This window comes from Sceloporus undulatus, chromosome 7, assembly GCF_019175285.1.
Source record: "Sceloporus undulatus isolate JIND9_A2432 ecotype Alabama chromosome 7, SceUnd_v1.1, whole genome shotgun sequence".
NCBI classification, from domain to species: domain Eukaryota; kingdom Metazoa; phylum Chordata; class Lepidosauria; order Squamata; family Phrynosomatidae; genus Sceloporus; species Sceloporus undulatus.
Window position 1 is genome coordinate 35,378,919 of NC_056528.1, and position 22,888 is coordinate 35,401,806.

Sequence of the window (22,888 nt, forward strand, 5' to 3'; positions counted from 1 at the left end):
ATAAATCCCAACTGCCCAAAATTGCTCTTAAATATATTGGCATGATTTTTGTGCAACCTATGCCTTCAAAAGATACAGAAAGTCCCCCAAAGACATAGGTTAAAATGCCAACACCAACCCCCTACAAACATCTCAATACTACTCCCAAATACTTCAACTTTATGCTGCAGTCCCTCTCAAAATGGAGATGGTCTTCATTTTGAGAGGGTCTACAGAGGAAAAGTGTGATATTTGGGCTTGCCATGGAGGATAAGGCCCTCAGGAGGGGGAGTCTGGTGGGGAATTGGGTTCTGGTCCCACACAGGTGCTCACTTTTTCTCTGGGAGACATGGTTGTTTCCATAAATACTGTCATTGCAAAAGATCGAAACATTGCAACTGAAAGAAATGAAGTGATCAGAAATATTAGTGCCAGTTGTCATTTACTACTGTGTCAGCATTTCACATCAAGAGTCTGAAAGTAGTGAAAATGGTTTCCAACTTTCGGTGTGTGCCAAGTACAACTGTAACATTTCCTGATGATGCAGTCAATGTGTATTTCTTCCTATGTGCATGCACACATCAACATCCATTCACATCCATGTGTGTTTATATTTCTGAAAAAGGAACCATCAATCATTTTGTGAATTTTACACTTGAAATGGAAGGTGAGTGTAAAAACAGAGAGCAATGTAGAAATGATTTCAAAACAGATAAAATTATGTAGGAGACTATGGCTATTATATTCATGTACTCAAACACTGATAGATTACTTCTTGCAGAGCAATGCAACCATCTTTCAGGATGTACCTATGATGAAAAAGTAACAGCTAGAATGTATACAAAAATGAGGAACAGCAACATTTTTTTCTCCTCACCCCATAAGACAGGCAAGATATTTTATGACAGTGAGAGGTTTCAGACTTGCAAAATACATAAATATATTCAGACTTGTGCAAAATATATACATTGTACAAATTGTGTAGCTGAACTTGCTGCCATCTTGCATGGACCTTTAAAAATTAGAATCATGGGATGGAGTGTTTTAGATCACTCAGCCAATCCTGGTTAGTACTTGGATAGAAGACTGCCAATGAATAGCAGATGTTGTAGGCAGAGGAGTAATACACCTCTGAGCATTCCTTTCCTAAGAAAACCCTATGAAATTCATGGAATAGCCATAAGCCAACTTATTGCAGATCAAAGGCACACACACACAGGTCTTATAATCTCTATGGCAGAAGCAGGGTTTGATGTTGTTTGTGCTTGCATATGTGGGTAAAATAAGTCAAGATTTATATCTGGTGTTCTTGCACTAGAGGCAAGAACCCTTGCGGAGGAGGCAAGAACCCTGGCAGTTTCTTGGCAGCCAGTTCTGACATGTTGAGACAGCCTTTTGTCAAGAACAGGAAACTTTGCAAATCTTCTCCACATTCTTGCTATGCATGCAACTGCAGCTTCCTTGCCGTCGCACTGTTTTTCAACCTCCATATTAGCTGAGTTGCATTCAGTGCGCAACTGATCCCTTGGGATGACCAGTGCTCCTTGGGTAATGGGTGGTGTGGAATGAGAAGCTGGTTAAATCCCATCACAGCCTATGCAATGTATGGAAAAAGATATGATAACCTAAAGCCCTGTCTATTAAAAAGTGAGATAGGGGAAGGATGGAATGGAGTTAAGGCAATAAAAATAGAGAGTGAAATGTAGGCTGAATCTACACTTCAGAATTAATACAGCTTGTCACCACTTTAACTGCCATAGCTCAATAAAACTATAGAATTCTGGGATTTCTGAGCAGAGATTTGAACCCTGGTCATTCAGAGTCTTAGTCCAACACTTAAACCACTGCAACATGCTGGCCCTTCAGACAGAGTGGTTTGAAAATAGACATTCACCCTTACCATAGCAAGTCCTTTCCCCAAACAGGGCATAGTTAAATTGTGGAATTCATTGCCACAAAACATAGTGATGGCTGCAAATTTGACATCCATCCCCATGTTTTCTGGCAATAAATTCCACAATTTAACTATGCCCTGTTTGGGGAAAGGACTTGCTATTACTTAGCCTGAATTTCCCATCATTCAGGTTCAATGGAGAATCTTGGGTTCTGATTCTGGAGTTGGAGACTAGAAATGTTTCTGGCTTAGTTCTGTGTGTGAATGTATTTGCAAGTCTGGGGAAGGATACCTTGCCTCCGTTTACAAGCTGAGCTTAAGCAGATTCATGTCCATGATGTTCCTACAAGACCTGCTTCATTCAGTTTATGGCATCAGTCAAAATGAATGGAAATAGAAAAGTCTGCCAAGATAGCTATTGGGAATTTCCCTGAAGTATCTCCTGCTGCCTAATATATCAATGTCTCCTCTTGTCTGTTCTTGATGTGGTCCAGCAGCAGATCAAAATCTTAAGGTAAAAGAAAAAGGTTCTCCAAGTGAGCATCAGCTACTTTGAAAGAAATTAATGAGATCCAGCATCTGCCGATCTCTCTAACTATAAGGAATTTTCGTGTCCAACTTTTATAGGAAGCGCTAGATACAGTCTGTTTAGGAAACCAGATTTCGACTTTCTGCCCCGGGATGCCAAAAATATTTCAGCAGGAAATGCTAAAGGAAGTTGAACTTTGAATTATAATTCCAATGGCTGTCTAGTGGAATGGATTAACGCTCCGCACGGCACCTTTGGAGGCGGTGGGTTGAATCTTGCAGGATAAAAATCTGTCTGTTTTGACAGATGAAAAAGGTCACAAGTGAAGCTGTGTCAGGTGGTGTTAACCCCAGTGTGTTTTTTATTTTTTTAAAAAAATTGGATTAGGTGATAGATGTAAAAAAAATAAAGAAGAGGAAGAAAAAGAAAAGATTACCTCAAATGCTCTGAGATATCAGCTGGGATCTGCTTTAAGCACACCTCAATACCTTTTTTTAATTTAGATGCCGGTGATCACCCGAAACCCAGATTTTTTCTGGTCTTGTCTACATTTGGACTTTGGTTAAAGAGAGATGAAGGAAAATAAGGAAAATATAGGATGAGCTTTCAGATTTACTGCATTTGGCCTCCATAATCAATTTTAAGGGAAGAATGGTTCCTGCAGTCATATAGATTTTACACATTTGGAATGCTAACACTTTGAATGGCAGGATTGTTGTGAGTTCCCCTTTGTTTCTGCTGTCAGCATACAGTCATTTCTGCCAAACACTGGAACTTGGAAGCAATGAGTTAAAGTAATCCACCTGCCTGTAATGAGTGACTTTTCTTGGGGATTAATGTCTCAAGATGTTATCCTTAGCAGCTGGTAGCCTTCAGGTCAGTGGATCAGGGAATCTGTTTTAGTCTTAACTAAAGGAGATATCCAAAGCACCAACCCAACAACCTGGAATTCTCCCTTGTTCAGAATAAAACCTGGAGCAGATTTAGTGGCCCACTGAAATGGAAACAAGAAGCTGCAACTGAAAGTTGCATTTCAAAAAGGATGCAAGGAGGAAGTATTGGTGTGATGAGTAAGGTTCCTAGTTTGTTTTATAACACAACTTTATATAGACCTTTTGGCAGCATTTTTTCAAGCTCTATTCCATTCTCTTATCAGTCCTGTTTATTTTGGAAGGCAACTAAAGGTAATAGAAATGTAATCAGCCTTTAAACACGGAATTTCATGAGTTATCCAGTGGCAGGTGATGGCTTGCTTCCATATCTATAGGACAATGTATCCACAGGTTTTAGGTGGAACTTTATAAAGAGGTTATCCAAAGTGCATCAAATAACAATGGCAAATTAGTGTCCAACTGTAAAAAGGGGTGGGAAGAAATTACTTTTAATAAATAGGTTTCCTAGCTTTGCTTCATAAGCAAACCTTTGGGCCAGTTCATGTGCCTGACCGCATGAACTTTTTATATGCTTCGAGGCTGTGAGTTTGCAGGCCAGGTACAGAATTTCTGACTCTCCAAGGTGTGCATGGCTCTCAGAAGTTTCTAGTGGCTTGTCCCAGCAACTGATCTAATTGAGCCCAATGGGAACACTCTGGCCACTAACTGCACATCCATTTTAATGGCACATAACCTACAGCATTCTGCGGATGAAGATTTAGTTGCATGGACCCTAATTTCCATGCCAGTCATTGCTATCAAAGCTCCCACTACCTTTGCATCTGTTCCAGGAAATGAACCTCCTGTGTCACTTTGCAAGCTGTGAAAAGTTCCTTTTTTAGACAGCATGGGCAGTGGCAGATTCTAGGAGTTGGGTGCAGTCTGATCTTTTTTCAAGCCTCTTCTTCCACTCCTCTTCCATATAGTTGATTTTCTTACACTTGTTGAAAAGCCCAGAGAGTGTGTGTGCAATAGGCAAAAAGCAAATTGGAAACATAATGGCAGTACAATCAGTGGCAGCTGGTGATGCCAATATCGGTGGGGCAATGAAGCTGCCCTGAGTTTACATTAAATAATAATAATAATAGTTTGTTTTATTTATATACCGCTATTCCAAAGATCATAGCGGTGAACAGCAAGTAAGCTAATTAGCAAGTAAGCTAATTTGCCCCCAACAGTCTGGGTACTCATTTTAGCGACCTCGGAAGGATGCAAGCCTGAGTCAAGCTTGGGCCCTTTTTTCTGGTCTTGAACTCGCAACCTTGTGGTTTTGAGTGAATGGCTGCAGTACAGGCATTTAACCACTGCGCCACCAGGGCTTCTTTAAACCTTTAAAGGAGCTATCCAAAGTGCTGGACCCTAAAATCCTAAGGGATGCAGGGGGCAATCTAGACATGTTTTGGCCCCTTGGGCAATCTGAAATGCAGGAAATACCTTTTTCAAAGCAGGAAATAAATTGGAAGTTAACTTCTTGATGGATGTGATGGACCATTTTTAGCACATGGAAACAAAAAATTAAAAAATGGGGGTAGGGGGCCTTTGATTTCCCCTTACTCTTGGCAGTTGCCCATCCCTACTTTACACTCTAATGTGCATTTAGGTGCATTTAAATACATGGTTGCTCAGAAAAGACAGAGTATGTCTCCTCCCCTGTTCAGGGATTTAATGTATTTCAGCGGAGGGATGGGAAGATGACAATCTTAGCATCTCACTTCCCAAAAGCCACTATATCAGAGATAGTCCCTATGATCCACAAGGTGGTCAGTATTATTCTTCCCATATTGCAGGTGGAATGATCACAGCTTGGAGATGTTACCTTGTTTGCATTATGGTTGCTAAAATTATCTACTGATCACAATGTCTTGCCAGGAAGGATCAAAACAGAAGGTGCCTGATAAGCTGACACACATACACACACAGAGAAACATACACCAATAGGGCCATACCTTTTTAAGTATCAGTTCCGTTATCAAATGTATTTGCCCATCGGAACAATTTCAACAGACAGTGGCTAGTTAATGTAGGCTGCATTAAGAGAGCCTAAGTGCATTGCCTGGCCTTTTTAATGGTCCTCAGCTGCACTGAGATGTCTCTGTAGCAACTGGTTTGCCGTTTGCAGCCAATTTTTCAAAGTTTTGCAGCGAAAAGAGAGACATTGCCAGCTGAAGCCTCTTTTTGATATAAATGGGATTTCCACTTAAAAACCGATCTGTCTCTGAACAGCCCAACAGTTGGAAAGCTTTTCTAATAGAGTTGCAAAGAGCTTTTTACGATCTTAGATTTGTCACAGTCTCATGTCTGGTGAACACGCCTTTTCTGTGCCAAAAAAGAACTACTTGGCACTCCATCCTCAATAGATTTTGGAAAGAACTGCTGGTCTTCTGTGGCTGGTCCAGCAACAATTATGCACAGGCCAAGGGATTCAGTCCTGAATAAATCCTCCCAATTCATTGATGGATAGATGGGCAATGGATACTATGACAGCCAAAGATCTTGCCCACTACTCTGATATTGGAACTTAGTTTCTTAAAATGTTCACAGAATTAGAGGCTGAAGAAGGAAAGTGAATATCTTCCCCTGCTTCCAGGTAATCTGTAAGTGAAGTTGCTGGTATGAAGTGCCTGGTTAACATTACTTAGGTCTCTTTCAGATTACACAGTTAATACATTTCTTATACCTCTTTAACTGTGATGCCTGCATCCTATGGAATCCTGGGATTTGTGGTTTTATCAAGTATTTAGAATTCTCTGCCAAACAGTTTTTAGTGCCACACCAAGCTACAAAACCCAGAATTCTGTAGGATGCAACAGTGTTGTGAAATGTTCCACATTACACAGGTCTCTTTCATACTACATAGTTGTAGTATTTTGATGCTAGGTTGACTTCCACAGCTTCATCCTTGCATTTGTAGTTTTATGTGATATTTGGAATGTTTTTGTCAGACAGTTCTTAATGCCTCACCAAATAACAAATCCCTTTTAGTAAAAGGGAAGTTCTGAACGTCATGTGAAAAACTTCCCACATTTGCAGTTTTTTTAAATTTAAATTTACTTTAGATCCCATTTCTAAATGGGATTTCACTAATGTGATAAGGTCCATAACTTGCAACAGGATTTGGCCCACTTTTACGTACAAAGTGATCTTTACAATCTTGTGTTTTCCCTTCCAATTTTGCCAAGTCAGTTCTGTTTATCTACAAATAGGCTGAGACTTCCATCAAAATCTTAAAAGCCAGACCATATTTTCTCTTCTTTATTATTCATTGGTCTCTGGATAAAATATTGGTGTTGTTAGAAAAGGGCTTCAAAGGTGGTTGGTGTGTTAAACTGTGTTAGGTTGTTGCAGCAGAAACCACAGAGAGTCTGTTGACAGCCGATATCCACGGTCTCAGTTTTATTTGGCATGGGTTTTCTTGGATTTCAGTCTACTTCAGTAGATGCTTCATGGGCTAGAGTCCACACAAGCCAAACCAAACTTGTTAGTCTTTAAATTGATGTAAGACTCTTTGTTGATTTTGGTCAATGTCTCCTTTAGCCCAGAGGTTCTTAAATTGTAGCCTATAAGCTCCATTCAGGTGGTCTATGGTCCTATTGCAGAACATTTCAACAGAGCTAGGAAATAACATTTTAAAAGTAACTAAATGAAGTAAGCTACTTTGCTAACAAGGGAATGGCAGTGTTCCTTTTCCAAAGTTACATAATCAGTGGGAAGAGGGACATCCTTCTGTCTGGTTACTTTTTAAAAATACTTCCTAGGGGTCATTTTGACGGGATTTTTTTCAAACTATTATGTAATTTTCTTATATTTTTAAAAAATGTTACAAAATCAGTGAGTTTAATATAACAAGTAATGCCACAGGTGACTTTTAAAACATTCAGGGACATAGCCATGTTAGTCTGGAAAATCAGCGTACAAGGGGATCTTGTAGCACCTTTGAGACTAACTGAAAGAAGAAGTTGGCAGCATGAGCTTTCATAGACTTCAGTAGGCTCATGTCTACCAAAGGTCATGCTACCAACATCTTTCTTCCCAAATGTGCCACAAGATGCCTTTCCATACTTTTCAAAGCTTAGAATGAGTAATAAAAAGCAATTACATGTTAAGCATTATGACAGTAAGATTACTACACTAAATGCAAAAAATAAAATAAACCAGCCAATGTAGAATATAGGTGGATGAAATACACTACAAATGTAAATATAAAATTGAATGGCAATAAGAGAAATATAATTACACATTCGTTAGATGCCTCCCAATTGCCACAATATGATTGAATTGTTCTTATGATACATTACCTGTATCCCGGCCAGTTTTTAATACTTCACTCTCTCTGGTCTTAATGACCATTTACAGGAACTTAGCGACTAATAAAGATACATTCGGACAGATATCCTCTAACAAAATTTTGACATCAAACTTTTCAGAGCAGCCCAGTATGCAGCTCAGTAGGAGGGAGATCAATTGTGTCCTGCTCTGACGGTAAAAAGTACAAGATAATAGAATATGTAGCATTGGGAAACAGGAGGTGAGTTCTGTTCATTTTCTGTTTGTAAAATAGGTTTCTTCCTAAGATGATCAGAGGGAGCTAAAGACATAGCAAAAATGCCCCCTCTCCTTCTATTGCAGTGACTCCCAAACTTTGGTCCTCCAGATGTTTTGGACTTCAGCTCCCAGAATTCTTGACTGTTGGCCAAGCTGGCTGGGACTTCTGGGAGCTAAAGTCCAAAACACCTGGAAGACCAACGTTTGGGAACCGCTGTTCTAACGGGTATTTGGGATCAACAAAAATATTTCTGTGGTCTGGTCCAGACCACCAATATCTTTTGGAAGGGGTAGTTTAGCCCCACAGCATCTCACAATTACCCATCCATGCCCAATTCCAAGATGTGCCAAGGAGCCTTGGACTTTTGGCATGGCCATCTTGTCCATCTAAAGTTGTGGTTCCCAAATTTTGGTCTTCCAAATGTTTTGGACTTCAGATCTCATAAGTCCTGAATGTTGATCAAGCTGGCTGGGGCTTCTGGGAGTTGAAATCCAAAAAACATGGAAGAATAAAGTTTGGGAACCACTGCTCTAGAGGATATTTGGGAGTGTGTGTGTGTGTGTGTGTACTGTAGTATGGTCCACGTCACCAACGTTTCCTAGAGGAGCTAAGTTAGACCCCCAGCAATCCACAATTGCTGATCCCTGGCCTATTCCAAGAAGTGTCAAGGAGCCTTGGACTTTCTGCCCAACCATCTTGTCCATCTAAAGTAGCAGTTCCCAAACTTTGGTCTTCCAAACGTTTTGAACTTCTGCTCCCATAATTCCTGGATTTTGGCCAAACTGGCAGAAGTCTAGAACATCAAACACCAAAGTTTGGGGATGATGGATCTAAAAAGTTCCACCATGGCACCAAGAGAGGCAGGCTAGCTCCAAGAGGCCTGCCTGGAAGAAGCCAAGCCCTCCCTCCAGTCCATCTGCCTTGGTCCAGGCCTCAGAGGTAGAAAAGACTGCTGGACCTCATCCCTTTCCCCACCACCACTCCCTTCCCTTTTGTGTCATGTCTTTTTAGATTGTAAGCCTGAGGGCAGGGAACTGTCTAACCAAAAAGATTGTATGTACAGCGCTGTGTAAATTTACAGCGCTTTATAAATAAAGGTTAATAATAATAGCACCATTTTTACTTTGAGAGAAAGAGTATTACAGGGTTTGGGAGAAGGAAGGTTGTGCCTTGCTCTAAAAACTAACCTCCAGGGATCAGTGTTGTATTTTGGGAGGATGGGAAAAAGTTCTTGAGACTGGCAGCCAAAGAGAAGAGGTTAAGCACTCAATTGCTGGCCACCGTTTTAAAGGAGAGCTGAGCCGTAATTCTGCCGTGATCACATCTCAAATATTTGACTACTTCACCCATCATAAAATGATTATTCTGACATTCCTTACTTATCAGGGTGACATTATGTGATTGATGACCCTCCCAAAATTGGAGGTTATCTTACCATTCATTTGAAATGCGCCCTGAATAGAAAATCTATAGCTTATTACAGTGTATTTTTAAAAGTAAAACCAGACGACTCCATTGCCCTCCTATTTACATTTCCTTAAAGTAGGGGGAGAGGGAAGCCACATAAAAGCGATCGTGAAACATTTCACAGCAGGCAAATTAATTGGTTTTTACTGTATTTGAATGGAGCGATTGTCAAATAAAACATTCCATGACAGTTAATAGTGTCATTTAGAGGCATAAAATTATTGGCTTATTTGTTATTGGATAAAAACAAAAGCAAACACTTTGTATTAGGAAGTTTTAATGTGTTTAAAATTCTCATTAGGGATTTATGGACATTCTTGCTTAGCAGAGCGCCTCATTAATTTGAGGCTAAACAGTTACTTCTGTGTTACAATTCCAGCAGTTTGTTTTGTGTCTGTGTGCGTGTGTATGTTGCTTGTGGATGGGTGTGTGTGCTCCCTACTTTTCTTTAATTAGATTGCATTAGAATTTGGGCTGTTCACGGCTGGAGATGTAGAATTTAATTAATGTGACGTATAAATCAAATAGAAAGTGAGTTATTTTTAGGAAATCTGTCTCTCTTCCTTACATTTTAGTGAGCGGTTAAGGAGCGCAATGTGTAAGCACACACAGATCTAAAGAGATGTTTCACATCACAGGGAAGTCCAGGGACCTTAATGGGGAATACATTTAGACATGTCTCTTGGCATCAATAGTTCAAAGCGATTTAATTAGAAATGTAACTGAAAGACAGCGAGTAAAAATCCAGGGAAATCTAGACGTCTTTGGCTGGAACAAAATGAAGTTCAACTTGTTTTACAGCCTCAGCCTTGGAGAGGTAATATAATCTCACTACTATCCACCACTACCATCCAGTGGCAATTAGAATGAAGTGTTGTTGCTTTTTCCCATGCAAACCACTTACAGTTTATACAAGTAGACTTTGGAAATGGGAAATTTAAATTGTTTCTAAATGTGACTTACTCCTTAAGTGGTACTAAGTGATGTTCATCATAAATAAAACTCCAGGTGCATCTACACTGTACAAATGGTGCATCTTGGTACCACTTTGACTGCCATGATTCCATTGTGCAGAATGCTGGGATTTGTAGTTTGGTGAGGCAGCAGCCCTCTTTGACAGAGAAGGCTAGAGAGCTTGTAAAACTGCAAATACCAGGATTCCATAAAATGGAGCTACAACACTCCAAGTGGCATCAAACTGTGCTATTTCTACAGTATAGATGAAGCCAGATTCTGATGCTTTGCATTATATGAAGTGTGCTTTTGATTAAATATGACTTTCTTATATCATATACTTTCTCTTGCTGATGTTATTTGTAAAGCCTGTTTATTTGCAGATTGACTACATAGTTCGTTTTCTCCATTCTAGGTTACTCTTCCCAATGACTCCAGCTGTGTGGAGGAAATACTACGGGTAAGTTAATATTTCCAGGTGTGGCTTTCCCCTGGGTCCCACCAAAGGGAGCAATACACTAAACGAGGCTATGTAACAGGGCAGTGCCCCAATAGTGGAATGCCTTCCCTTTAGAGGCCCAACAGGTGCCAACATGGACTTCATTCTGGTGCTAAGTTAAAACATAGCATTTTATTAAAGCCTTGCAGGGGGAGTCTAACATTTTTGCCCAGATTTGCACTGGTATGTAGTTTTAAACTCCATTAATACAGAAAAAAAAGCTGCACCTTTCGATGCCCCATTATAGGGCAACTCGCTTTTTTGACACTTGCAAATTAAAGATGAGTCCCATTAATCTGACAAGGGATCCACTCTTTTGTCAGTTCTTCTTGCTACAGAGATTTGATTCAGACTGACTGCACACTGCTTGTAAAGCAAGCTGAGAGGTGGGAAGGGCCATCAATCCAATTTTGATTGAAAACACACTGCAGAAATAATCCAATTCGAGACCACTTTAACTGCCCTGGCTCAATGTTAGGTTTGAGGGCAGGGAACTGTCTAATTAAAAATAATAATTCTAAGCCACTCTGATAGCCTTTAGGGCTGAAGGGCGGGGTATAAATACCATGAATGAATGAATGAATGCTAAGGAATCCTGGGAACTGTAGGTTTGTGGGTCATTGAACCTTTTCTGTGAGACAGCTCTGGTGCCACAATAAACTGGTGCTAGGAAATCCCTAGCACTGAGCCAAGGCAGTTAAAGCAGTCTCAATTTGGATTATTTCTGCAGTGTGTTTTGGACCTTAGAGACTTTGCAAGTAGCACATGCAAGCCACTGTAAATCCTTGATGTTCACTACCTGGATCCTGCTTTGCTACCAATTCTAGCTTCTGACAGTGCTGCAGTCCCTAACCCATTGAATAAGTGGGGGGCATCCCATACTCCTCTTTTAAACATTAAATGTGTTTTTAAATTGGTTAAGTTCTTCTTACTGTTCACATTTTTAAAACTGTTCTAAATTGAATTACATTAACATGACCAGCATGCCACCCTGAGATCTTGTTCAGAGAAGCGTTCCCAGGCATCGCATGACTATTATTTGCTATTTGACGTTTTTAATTTGTTGCCTGTTTTATTGAACCCTTTCCCATATTGTTATGTATTATTTATATGTATTATGCTATTATTTGTTAGATTGTACGCCATGGACAGGTTTACTCTTATCTATTTTATTGTTTGTATGTATAGCGCTGTGCAAATCTACAGCGCTATATAAATAAAGCGTAATAATAATAATAATAATAATAATAATAATAATAATAATAATGGTGGGATATAAATATCTTAAATAAATAAATGAGGCTGGAGGGCCTGCAACAGACACAATGTTAGGGTCATGCTGTCTTGAGTTCAAATCATGTTCCTCCATCAATCTTGGAAGGTGACTTCTGTGGTGCATAGAACACCCGACTGACCAATCAGAAGGCAGCTGAAGACCAGCCAATAGGATGTGTGTTGGGACTTTTTAAAATTCCAAGCTGTTAGAGAAGAGAGATGGTTGGGATTTGACAGTTGAGGGTCAGTTAAGTCCAAGAGAGGACTGAGTTCCAGGAGTTCCTGAGGGAATAGTTAGTTGGGGCTTGGGATCCAGAGAGTGAGGGTTCCAGGATAGAGAAGGACGGTTAGGAGTAGAGTCTGAGTGGAAAAGGGCTCCCTACTGTTAGACTTCCAGGACTCTTGGAAAGGGAGTGGCTGGAGTGTGATATCCTGCGGGAGAGTGTTAACTTTGGTGGCTGTTAGGTCTAAGTTTAAGAGAGGAACTTAATAGAAGGACTGAGTGAATCTTAGTTATAAAGAGCTGGTGATTTAGCTAAAGATTTATAAAACCAACGGTAACTGTAACAAAGTAGAAAGTAACAATTACATAAGATATCATATTAAGAACAACACTGTTAAACCTTCTTGTAAATAAGTTTTACTTGTTTGATCCAAAAAGGACACGCCTGGACCTGAGTTAATACCACGCTACTCACAGTACAAAACCCAGGTGGCAGCCATAGGATAAAAACTCCCAGGCGCCTCCCGTCGTAGAAAAGGATTGCAGTTTGGGTGTGCATCACAACTTCAAGCTCCTCATTATCCTTTGGCCTAATTTTCTCTCCTCCTTCCGTTCCTCCCTTTGCCCTCAGCTTACTTCAAAAGCTGCAAAATAAGCTTAAAGAACTCAATTAATTCAGAGAGGAGGGGATGGAATATTGCTCTTCCTAATAGGCTCAGGCAAAAGCAAACTGCTGCAACTTCTCCCAGCTTGTGTGTCCTTCCTTATTGATAACTTCTACCATCTTGACCACACTCTGATGTTGCTTGGCCATACGTGCCCTGAGTTTGTTCTGTGAAATGTTGGAGGGTATGAGAACATAAAAAATCATTGATAGAAAAAACATTATCTGACCACAATCCTTATGTAGTCCAAACAATACCACCCACTCAGAAGGGGAAGCTTTCTGGAAGCTTGTCAAAAAGGTTCAGGGTTTTCAGAAAAAACAAGCAATATTGGGAGGGGGTGGGTTAAAAATGTGGGAAGAAGACAAAGCTAGGTCAACGGATCATGGCCATTGACCAAGAAATGCTGCCTGGCTTGCCAGCTGGAATATTAAGTATAAATACTCTATGTTTTGTTGTAAGTTTCCCTTGTAAAATAGCTATAATATAGTTTTAAAAGCAGTAGCCGTGTTCGTATCTTGCAGCATAAAAAGGAGGAAAGGAGGGAGGAAGAAATTAACTTGATCTGCCACACTGCAAAAATAAAGTTTGACATGACTTTTACTGTGAAGTCGAAGGCTTTCATAGCCGGCACATTAAACTATAACTCCCAGGATTCATCCCAACTATACCACAGACCCTTATTTTGCTCCTTTGTAACACCAGGTCGGCAAGGAACAAATCTCATATAATCTATGGTTTACTAATTGACTGGAATACTATGAAGTGTTGACCTGTCTGTTATGCTATATAAATCCCCATGTTTGATCACCATGTCACTATATTTGATGCATTATCTAATGGGATCAAACAAAACCTGCATGTGTGTGTGTGTGTGTGTGTGTGTGTGTGTGTGCAAATTAGTTAATGAATAGATAGATAGATAGATAGATAGATAGATAGATAGATAGATAGATAGATAGGTCCATTAACTAATTTGCAACAGTCGCTCCTGGGGCTTGACTGCTAACAGGTCAGAGAGAAGGGCACAGAAATGCGCAAGCGGAGCATGACACTACATCTGCTTGATGTAGGATCTGAGCCTCAGTGAGTTAGGATTTTGTTTCCAAAATAAAAAGGAGCATGGAGAGAGTTCTTTGGACCAGAGCAATGCTGCTTTGACAGTAGTGTAAAGCAAGGGTGAGCTGGTCCATGAGTCGATGAGTCCCATCCAGCCTCTGTCCCATTAAACCTTGCAAATTTGTAGAAAGCAGCTGCTCTTCTAAGTGAGCTGGACTTGCACACAGCTCTTGCTGTTCAATTCTTGCTGGAGAATTTGCACCACCTGGAGATGACCCATGAAAACTGGACACTCAGGGCCAGGCCTGGAGAAATGCTCCCCTCTCTCCACCGATGTGGAAATGGATGTTTGGGGGGAGCTGCAACACTTCAAAAATTGGTTTGATGGAGTGTTACACCAGGACATGGATAATAGGCTTGTCTCCCAATGCAGAATCTCCCCATGCAAGATCCAGAGACATGTCTCCCAGTATCTTGACCTTGTGATACAGAGAATTAAAATAGTAAGCATTTTGCTTGCACCATAATACAAAAAAGCAAACCCCACATGTAGGTCATCTCTATGAGTCTGAATCCTAGATATCAACTCTGTAAACAATACTTTATTAGTGAGGAACATACCTCCCATCACACTGAACAGATAGCTGGACAGGTGTGACATTAATTAAAAGCTTCGTCATCTTGAGCGAAACAAACCCTGCCTATAATTAGAATAAAATGAGTGGAGTTAAATGAAGAAAAGTCTATAATTTATGCTCTCCCCTCGTCTTCTGATGACTGGCTTCAATCTAATGACATTGGAGAATATGTAAATTGATCAGCAGGTGAAAATGCCCTTGACTGAGTAAATTATATGCGGTATTACCTTTCTAGTACCATTTGGAAAAAAAAGAAGAAGCACTAATCGACTTAATATGGAGCAGCCGTAGCTGAGGTGACTTGTTCACAAAGCAAAATTAGCCTACTAATAGGTTTATCCCGTCATCCCCCGCCTCTATGCCATCCCCATTAATTGTTTCCTTTTCTCATATATAGAAGGATGCTGAAGAACAGTGAAAAACCTAAGGGCTATGTAATTCCATTTTGGGGAAATAAATACCGGCACAATGTGTCAAGTGTGGGTGTGGATGTATCTAGTAGCCCATGAGTAATTTTGATATTTTTGTGTGGTATCTTGAGGTTTTACTGGGAAAAGGTCGAGGAGGGTTGCGAAGAGAGGGGGAGAGGATACGATCTGAATTTCAAATGGATTTATGCACGTCACTGGGCAAAGGAACAGCAAGCTGCCCAGCGTAGTAAATCAGCTGAGTCTGTCAGATGTGGGAACACCTTGGGAAGGATATGATGTCAAATATCACTAACTTAGCAACCTAGCCCTTTGCTGTCTGAAGAATGAGTAACAACAAGCACTTATCAACAGAAGAGTAAATAAATCAGGGCTTATGTCAAGAGTGGCTAGAGCCAGGAGCCTTTCAGGTCCTTTCACTTGACACAATTGTAGAGCTACGATTCTATTTCGACTGCCATAGCTGCATCCTGTGGATTTCTGGGACCATAGGACCTCAAGGACCATCCAGTCCATCCAGTTTGGTGAGGCAGTAGAGCTCTCTGGCTAAAAATTTTCCCTAGAGTTTCTTGTTAACTGCCATCGACTCAATCCCAACTCATAGTGACCCTATGGATGAGATGTCTCCAAAATATCCTACACTGCTCTGCTTAAGTCCTATAGATTCATACTCATGATCTCCTTAATAGAGTCTTATCCAGCTGGTATCTGGTCTTCCTCTCTTTCTACATTCCTCCATCTTTCCTAGTATTTTTATAGTCTTTTCTAGTGAGTTGTGCCTTCTCATTATATGGCCAAAGTACAGCAGCCTCAACTTGATCATCTTGGCTTTCAGGGAGAGTTCAGGCTTGATCTGCTCTAGGACCCATTTGTTTGTCTTTTTGGCTGTCCATGTATCTTCAGCATGGTTCTCCAGCACCACATCTCAAATGAGTTGATATTCTGAAGTCGAAGGCTTTCATGGCCGGCATCCATAGTTTTTTGTTCTCTAAAGATGCCAGCCACAGATGGTAGTGAAACGTCAGGAATAAACTCTTCTAGAACATGGCCACATAGCCTGAAAAACTCACAGAAAACGACAGTTGATATGCCTCTTACCCACTTTCTTCACTGTCCAAATCTCACATCCGTACATGGTAATGGGGAATACAATGGCTTGGATGATTCTAACTTTATTGCTCATTTGTATATCTTTACTCTTTAGGATCTTGTCTAGTTTTTTCATAGTTGACCTTCCCATTCATAGTCTTCTGATTTCTTTACTGCAGTTTGATCAGTGTTTGATCCAAAGTGCTGGAATTCTTTTACTCTTTCAATTTCCTTGTTGCCTAGATTGAATGGATGTAGGTCGTCTGGGGTCATTATTTTTGTTTTCTTTATGTTCAGCAATAAGCCTGCCTTTGTACTTTCCTCCTTGGAGTATAAATCCAAGATTCCAAAATATGTTACTATGGCAGTTAAAACGGAATATTAATTCTATAATATGAGTAAAAGGATCCCAGGTCATTGTTGGAGGGTCCTGGATATGTGATATTCCATTGGTGCCATCCAAAATAAATAATCTCCAGATTAGGCTAGGATTTCATCTGGGCCACATCACTCTTCACTGCTCCTGGTTCCTCACCCTATGGTTGCCAAAGAGCCAGGCATGGCCATACAAACAGCCTTTCAACAAATTCTGTTTTCAGAACATGGTTCTTCTTCTTCTATTCTTAAGAACTGCCATCGTCTCAATGTCTTGATAGGGCCCATTGCAAATGCTTTCCCTTCTCCAGCAGTTAGATAAGAACTGTGGCAGCATGAAGTGGCTATTTGAATTTCGCCAGTGCAACATGGCATCTAGGCACTTTGCTGTTTCCAGACAATCCAAAAGATACACAGCTTATGACTATGCAGCATCACTGCAAGAGGTCATAAATCTACCCTGACTTCATTTGCTAGGCAATATTTTTGATATCCTCAATATGTTAGGCAAATCAGCAGTGGAAATTGAGGTATAAAGGCAAGTGAAGTGCACAGGAAGAGTATTTTAGCTTAACAGTTGGGAAGGGAAGGGGGAGGGAGGGAGGGAGGGAGGGAAGGAAGGAAGGAAGGAAGGAAGGAAGGAAGGAGAAAAGAAAAGAAAAGAAAAGAAAAGAAAAGAATAAAGCCCTACATGGCCTGGGTCCAGTCTACTTGAAGGAACGCCTCCTCCCAAACAATCCTTCCCACACACTCCGATCCTCCGGGAAAAACCTCTTGCAATCTAGAAAGACCAGACTGGCAGTGACCTCCCGGAGGTCCTTCTTTGTCACCACTCCAAAAACTTGGAATGACATCCGAAAGAGATTCGCCAGTTATCCTCACTCGAGGCTTTTAAAAAGGCAACAAAAACCTTTCTCTTCCACTTGAATCCCCCTCCTTTTATTATTTTTCTTATTTGTGGTTCTTTTTTTTTAATTTTGATGTATTGTTATGTACTTTTAACCATGTTTTACTGTTTAATTTTATAGTTGGGAGGGAGGGTTGGGTTGGAGTCTTGTGGGACTTGTTGTTTTTATTGTTGTATATTGTATTAACTTTGCTGTTACCCGCCTTGATCCTCAAAGCGGAAGAGGCCGGATATAAATAAATATTTATTATTATTATTATTATTATTATTATTAAATTAGAAAATTAGTTTATTCATCTACAAATAGATAGGTGGGTAGCTGGATGAATGGGTGATAGATAGATAGATAGATAGATAGATAGATAGATAGATAGATAGATAGATCTCAGTACGATAATCCAGTTTGTGACTTGTACCCACACTGCAGAATTAAAGCAGTTTGGCACAACTTTGCTATGAGTGTAGTCTACAGAATCCTGGAATCTGTAGTTTGATGAGGCACCAGAGCTCTGTGACAGACCAGGCCGAATGCCTTGCCAAACTACAAATTCCAGGATGCTGTAGGGTAAAGTCATGGCAGTTAAAGTGATGTCAAAATGCTTTAAGACAGATTGATTACAGGAACCACTAGGAGTGACTATATTACACCTATATTGAAATCACTCCACTGGCTGCTTAGTCGTTTCTGGGCACAGTACAGGTGTTGGTCATTACCTTGAAAGCATTCCATGGCTTGGGCCCAACCTACTTAAGGGATCACCTCCTTCCGTACAATCCGCCCTGTACCCTCAGATCCTCTGGGAGGAATTTGTTGCAGTCCACAAAGACCAGATTGATGATGACTTCCCAGAGGACTTTTTCCGTGATCGCTCCCACTTTATAGAATGGCCTGCCGGATGAGATCCGTCAAATTGCCAACCTAGAGAGCTTCAAGAAATCTGTCAAGACGGATCTCTTCCGGCAGACCTTCCCGGAATAGAACCCAGCCATGTAACGCTCCCCCCACAGACATATATAAGCGAAGACTCTGCCCACCATTATTTTATTATTGTATTATTGTTTTTTAGATTTTATCGTCTGTAATTTTAATGGATAGAACTGTTTAATTCTTTTTTAAGGGGGGGGATCGTATATATTGTATTTTTTAAAGGTTGTACGCCACTTTGTGGAAACAAAAAGCGGGATATAAATTACAGTTTTATTATTTATTTTATTATTATTATTATTAATTCTGCAGTGAGGCTGCACCCTAAGATGCCAGATGGTATACATAGAGTATAAAAAGAGAATCCAGTGATATTTTTGCTTTTTGTTTTCATCCTCAACAGAAACAGATTTTTTAAATTAAATTTTATTACAAAAAACAGAAATAGATTTTTAAAAGAAGTATTTTGCATTATCCAAAAATGTATTTTGAGCCCCAAAAGAGTTTTCGTCAGGGCTTTCACCCTCATTCCAAAATGCTTTTAACAATGGAAAATGCACAAAATTATGTGTGTGTGTGTGTGTGTGTGTGTGTGTGTGTGTGTATGCCATTTCACAGTTTAAATTGTTTTAAGTTGTTTAAATTTATTTTTTTGTACACTGATCTGAGAGTCTTGTAATTTAGGACAAGATAAATTATTGTTAAATTTAAATAAATGACTAAGAGCTCCCATAATCTTTCTCATAGTGGAGAAAACATCGAAATGCTTACTTTTGCATACCAGAATAAAATAAGCAAAGATTTTTGTCTCTAGTGTTCTCTGGCAGGCAGGGCCTCTGAAACCTTTCACATCCCTTGTTATGGGACACTTTTTAACTGGAGATGTCACACTTTGAATCTGGGAGCATCTGCATGGAGAGCATGTACTCTTCCAGCAAGTATTTCGACAGGCCTGAACTCTCCACATCATGTATTTAAAGCCTAAAGCACTGAAGGAGGTAGCATTGCCATTCATTGAGAGCATTTGGGTTTTTGGTTGACAGTACCTGCGTGAGAAGAAATATAAATTAACCGAAGACCTCTGTTTTCTCTTCTTTATAGCTGCCTCTGCCAAAGCAGCCTTGGGCACAGCTTCCTATATAAAGTCTAAGCCCAGGAGCAAAAGATATTTTACAAGGAGTGAAACATTTAAAGATGGATGTTGGCTACAGAGGCATGTGTGGTCTCCACATCACACACGGAGCAGATGTTTAAAGTTAAATGAAAATCATGATGGGTGCCTCTCTCTGTGATGGAGAGTGTTCATAAAACGGCTTTTATCCTCCTCAACAAAAAATGAGGGATTGGTCAGGGATGTGTAGATTTGTATGACTGGGTGGTTTAGGGATGCATTTGTCTTCTGCTTTCTAGTTCAGGGATCCCTTGCCAAGTATTCCGTTTTTTAATAACAAACACAGCTTGTTCATTATAGTTGATTGCATGATGTTCCTAGCATTGCTTATTAACAGGGCACACCCTGGAAAACTTGTTGGCAAAGCTCAAAGGCAAAACAGCCATGAGTGGAAATAGCACAAGACCAGACCGAGAGTCAATAATGCCTCTGATGTTCTGTCCTGCAGGCATGTGTGTCAAGAACGGACTGGCCCCCAGATCCCAAATGCTGGCCTTTATGTTGTCAAGAAAGGAAGATGTGAACCTGGATCCTAGATTTATTTTATTATTTTCCTAAAATGGATATAAGTTGCTTTCTCCAGTTTACAAGGTTATTTTTAATAAAAGTGGTAAAACAAATAGCACCAAGCAACTCTGGTAATGAAACCAGATTGCCATAGACAATTTCAGATCAAAGCTACCATTAAAAAATATCTGACGGTGCTTGAGCATAGAAACCAAAGAAGCAGGTGCCTCTGCTTTGGAGCGGGCAATCTAAGGATCCAGGGGCCCACATTGGCCCTCTGGGGGACTCTGGGGGCCATACCACTTCCATCATCAATCCACCGTTCAAACAACAAACATATAAATATCTGTGTATATATTGCGGGGAGGGAGTTCAGGGTCTGGACAGTTGAGGAGTGGTTTCCAGGTGACCCATTTGAAGAATGAAAAGTCAAAGGCTTCCATGGCCGGCATCCATAGTTTTTTGTGGGTTTTCGGGCAATGTGGCCATGTTCTAGAAGCGTTTATTCCTGATATTTCACCAGCATCTGTGGCTGCCATCTTCAGAGAATGCTAAACATCAAGAATGAACTCTTCTAGAACATGGCCACATCACCTGAAAAATCCACAAAAAAACTATATGAAAAATGTTGCCCACCCATGGGTTATACCAGGGATTCCCAAACTTTGGTCCTCCTGATGTTTTGTACTTCAGCCCCCAGAATCTCTGGCTATTGACAGAATCCCTGACTATCCCTGGCAGGGGCTTCTGGAAACCGTGGTCTAAAACAAATGGAGAGCCAAATTTTGGGAGCCACTGGGTTACACAGTTGGGAGCAGTTGAAAAGAACAAGGAGAGGAATCAACACCAAGGAGCTCTGACAGTTGGCACTGGGACAATCCCTGTTGGGATGTGAGTCTTATCAGGTACCTAACCATACCAGCCCCTGATGCCCATCCTTTGGTGCCATTCCCATGTTTGTGAGCGTATTTTTTGTGCACTCTAGCCTTCTGTTTTAGATCTACCCTTAAAGTTTCGTAGGAATAAAAGATGACATGTTAAGAGGCCCTCAGAGTTGGGAGATAACATTGTTGAAAAAGAGCCCTGAGGGGAGAATGGTGTAGAGCTCTTGAAACTCAGGTGTGCCGCTCAGAAGCCATCAAGGAGCTGTCTGCTACTTTTCCTCAGCTTTAAAGTAACAAGAGAGAATGGGTCTTGAGTTGCTCATTGAAGGCTTCTTTCCAAGAACACGCGTGATCATGCTTTCTTATTTCTTTTCCTGCGCATTCCTTCCTTTGTTGCTTTCAGACAGAAGATGTTGTCATGATCCCCTCATTACTTTTCTTTTTCTTAATGTGATAAGTGAAAACTACAAGGGAGCGATCATGTTTGAAAAGCGAGTATGCCATCCTCAGAAGCGGTTCTTCTGACTGCCACTACATTCCGCTTTGAAATGACTCGGGCTGGGAGGAAATTTCACTAAATGCATCTCTTTCAGTCTCCAGGTTTTGTTTTGTTTGGGGTTTATTTTTAAGCAGAATTGTCATTTTGGGGTGTCTTTTGCTCCAAACATGAGTTTTCCTTGTAAAAGAGAGAGGGAGAGATGGGGGAGAATGCCACCTTAACTACGTCTACCCTTTGTATCGCTCCAGCAAACTGAGATCAACAACTCCCTTTGGTAATTGCTGAGACATGATAATAAATTGCATGCTGTACTGGGGGAGGGAGAGTACAAAAAAATTGTTCTTTGGCAGGTTTACTCCAGTTCCGCTTTGTGTGATAACTGGTAATTGTCACTGCTTGACACTTGCTGGAGTTATGAATAACATTTGCTGCTTAGGGCTAACTAGTGTAGTAATCCTGGCTCTCCTGGGTGGTCTTTACATGGGCGTCTCTCCAGCTTTTCTGTGTGACCCCCTGATAAACTGTTGCTAATGAACAGCCTGCAAGTGTTTGATGACCAGCTGGAGGCAACAAAGACAATGCAGGCTGGAGTAATAATTAAGAGCTTTCTTTTCTCTCTCAAGTCAGGGCCCTCCAAAGCCTCTTGGATTAATGCAGCGTAGTGTTTTGCAACCTCTTGGCTTGCTCCGTCGGAGGGTGCGGGGAGATGCATCCCTTGAGAGATGTTCGTGAAGCATTTGTATCTGGGTGACTGTTTCTGAAGGGTGGTTAGATTTAAGAAGGACAAATGGCAGTAACACCAAAGAGATTCATGAAAGTTTCACTCCACGTTTGCAGCATTGACTTCTGCAGATTTGATTATTGGTGGTTTCGATTCATATGTTCTCTCTAGGAATCTCTAGGTCCTCCAGCACAACTGTGCCAAACTTTGACCACAGAGTTGTGCTGGAGAACCTGGAATGTCCTAGAGAAAACACTTCTCTAGGCGTTTGTCGGTCCTCCAGCATGATTTTGTTATCAGCTTCTGAGAGATGCTGACCATAGGGATGCACTGGCCTTGTGGTCTCTTCCAATTCTATGATTCTATGATTCTATGATTCTATAACCCAGAAATTCCTAGAGAGATGTTCTCTCAGGTAAAAAGATTAGTGTCTTTGTTTGTTTGCAGGTTTTCCACAACTACACCTATCCCCAGTGAATGTGGAGTGATCACTATACTAGGAGTGTGTGACACCACCAAGATGTAGTGAGATGGGCCTTGGAAGCCTAGTATGTAGTTTCCTTGTGCGTGGATGTGAATAGAGTACAGTTGCAGTGCATTTTTGTTTATTTCCTATCAGGCAATATAACCAATGTCAGTTATAATCAACAGCCAGCATGGTGTAATGATTTTAGCACTGGACTATGACTCTGGGGACCAGGGTTCAATTCCCACTCAGCCACAGA

At 40.7% G+C, this 22,888-nt stretch overlaps 1 protein-coding gene across 6 annotated transcripts in view; it reads left to right on the plus strand.

Moving 5' to 3' along the window:
* AFF2 (AF4/FMR2 family member 2) overlaps positions 1-22,888 on the plus strand; it is a 436,989-nt gene that overhangs the window by 226,638 nt on the left and 187,463 nt on the right. For 5 of the 6 annotated variants that reach the window (XM_042478423.1, XM_042478422.1, XM_042478420.1 and 2 more), the window contains exon 4: positions 10,714-10,758. The exons of the other annotated variant lie outside the window; for it this stretch is intronic. In XM_042478423.1, coding sequence (XP_042334357.1) covers positions 10,714-10,758 — 45 coding nt within the window. The remainder of the gene's footprint in view (positions 1-10,713; positions 10,759-22,888) is intronic. 6 annotated transcript variants of the gene reach the window in all.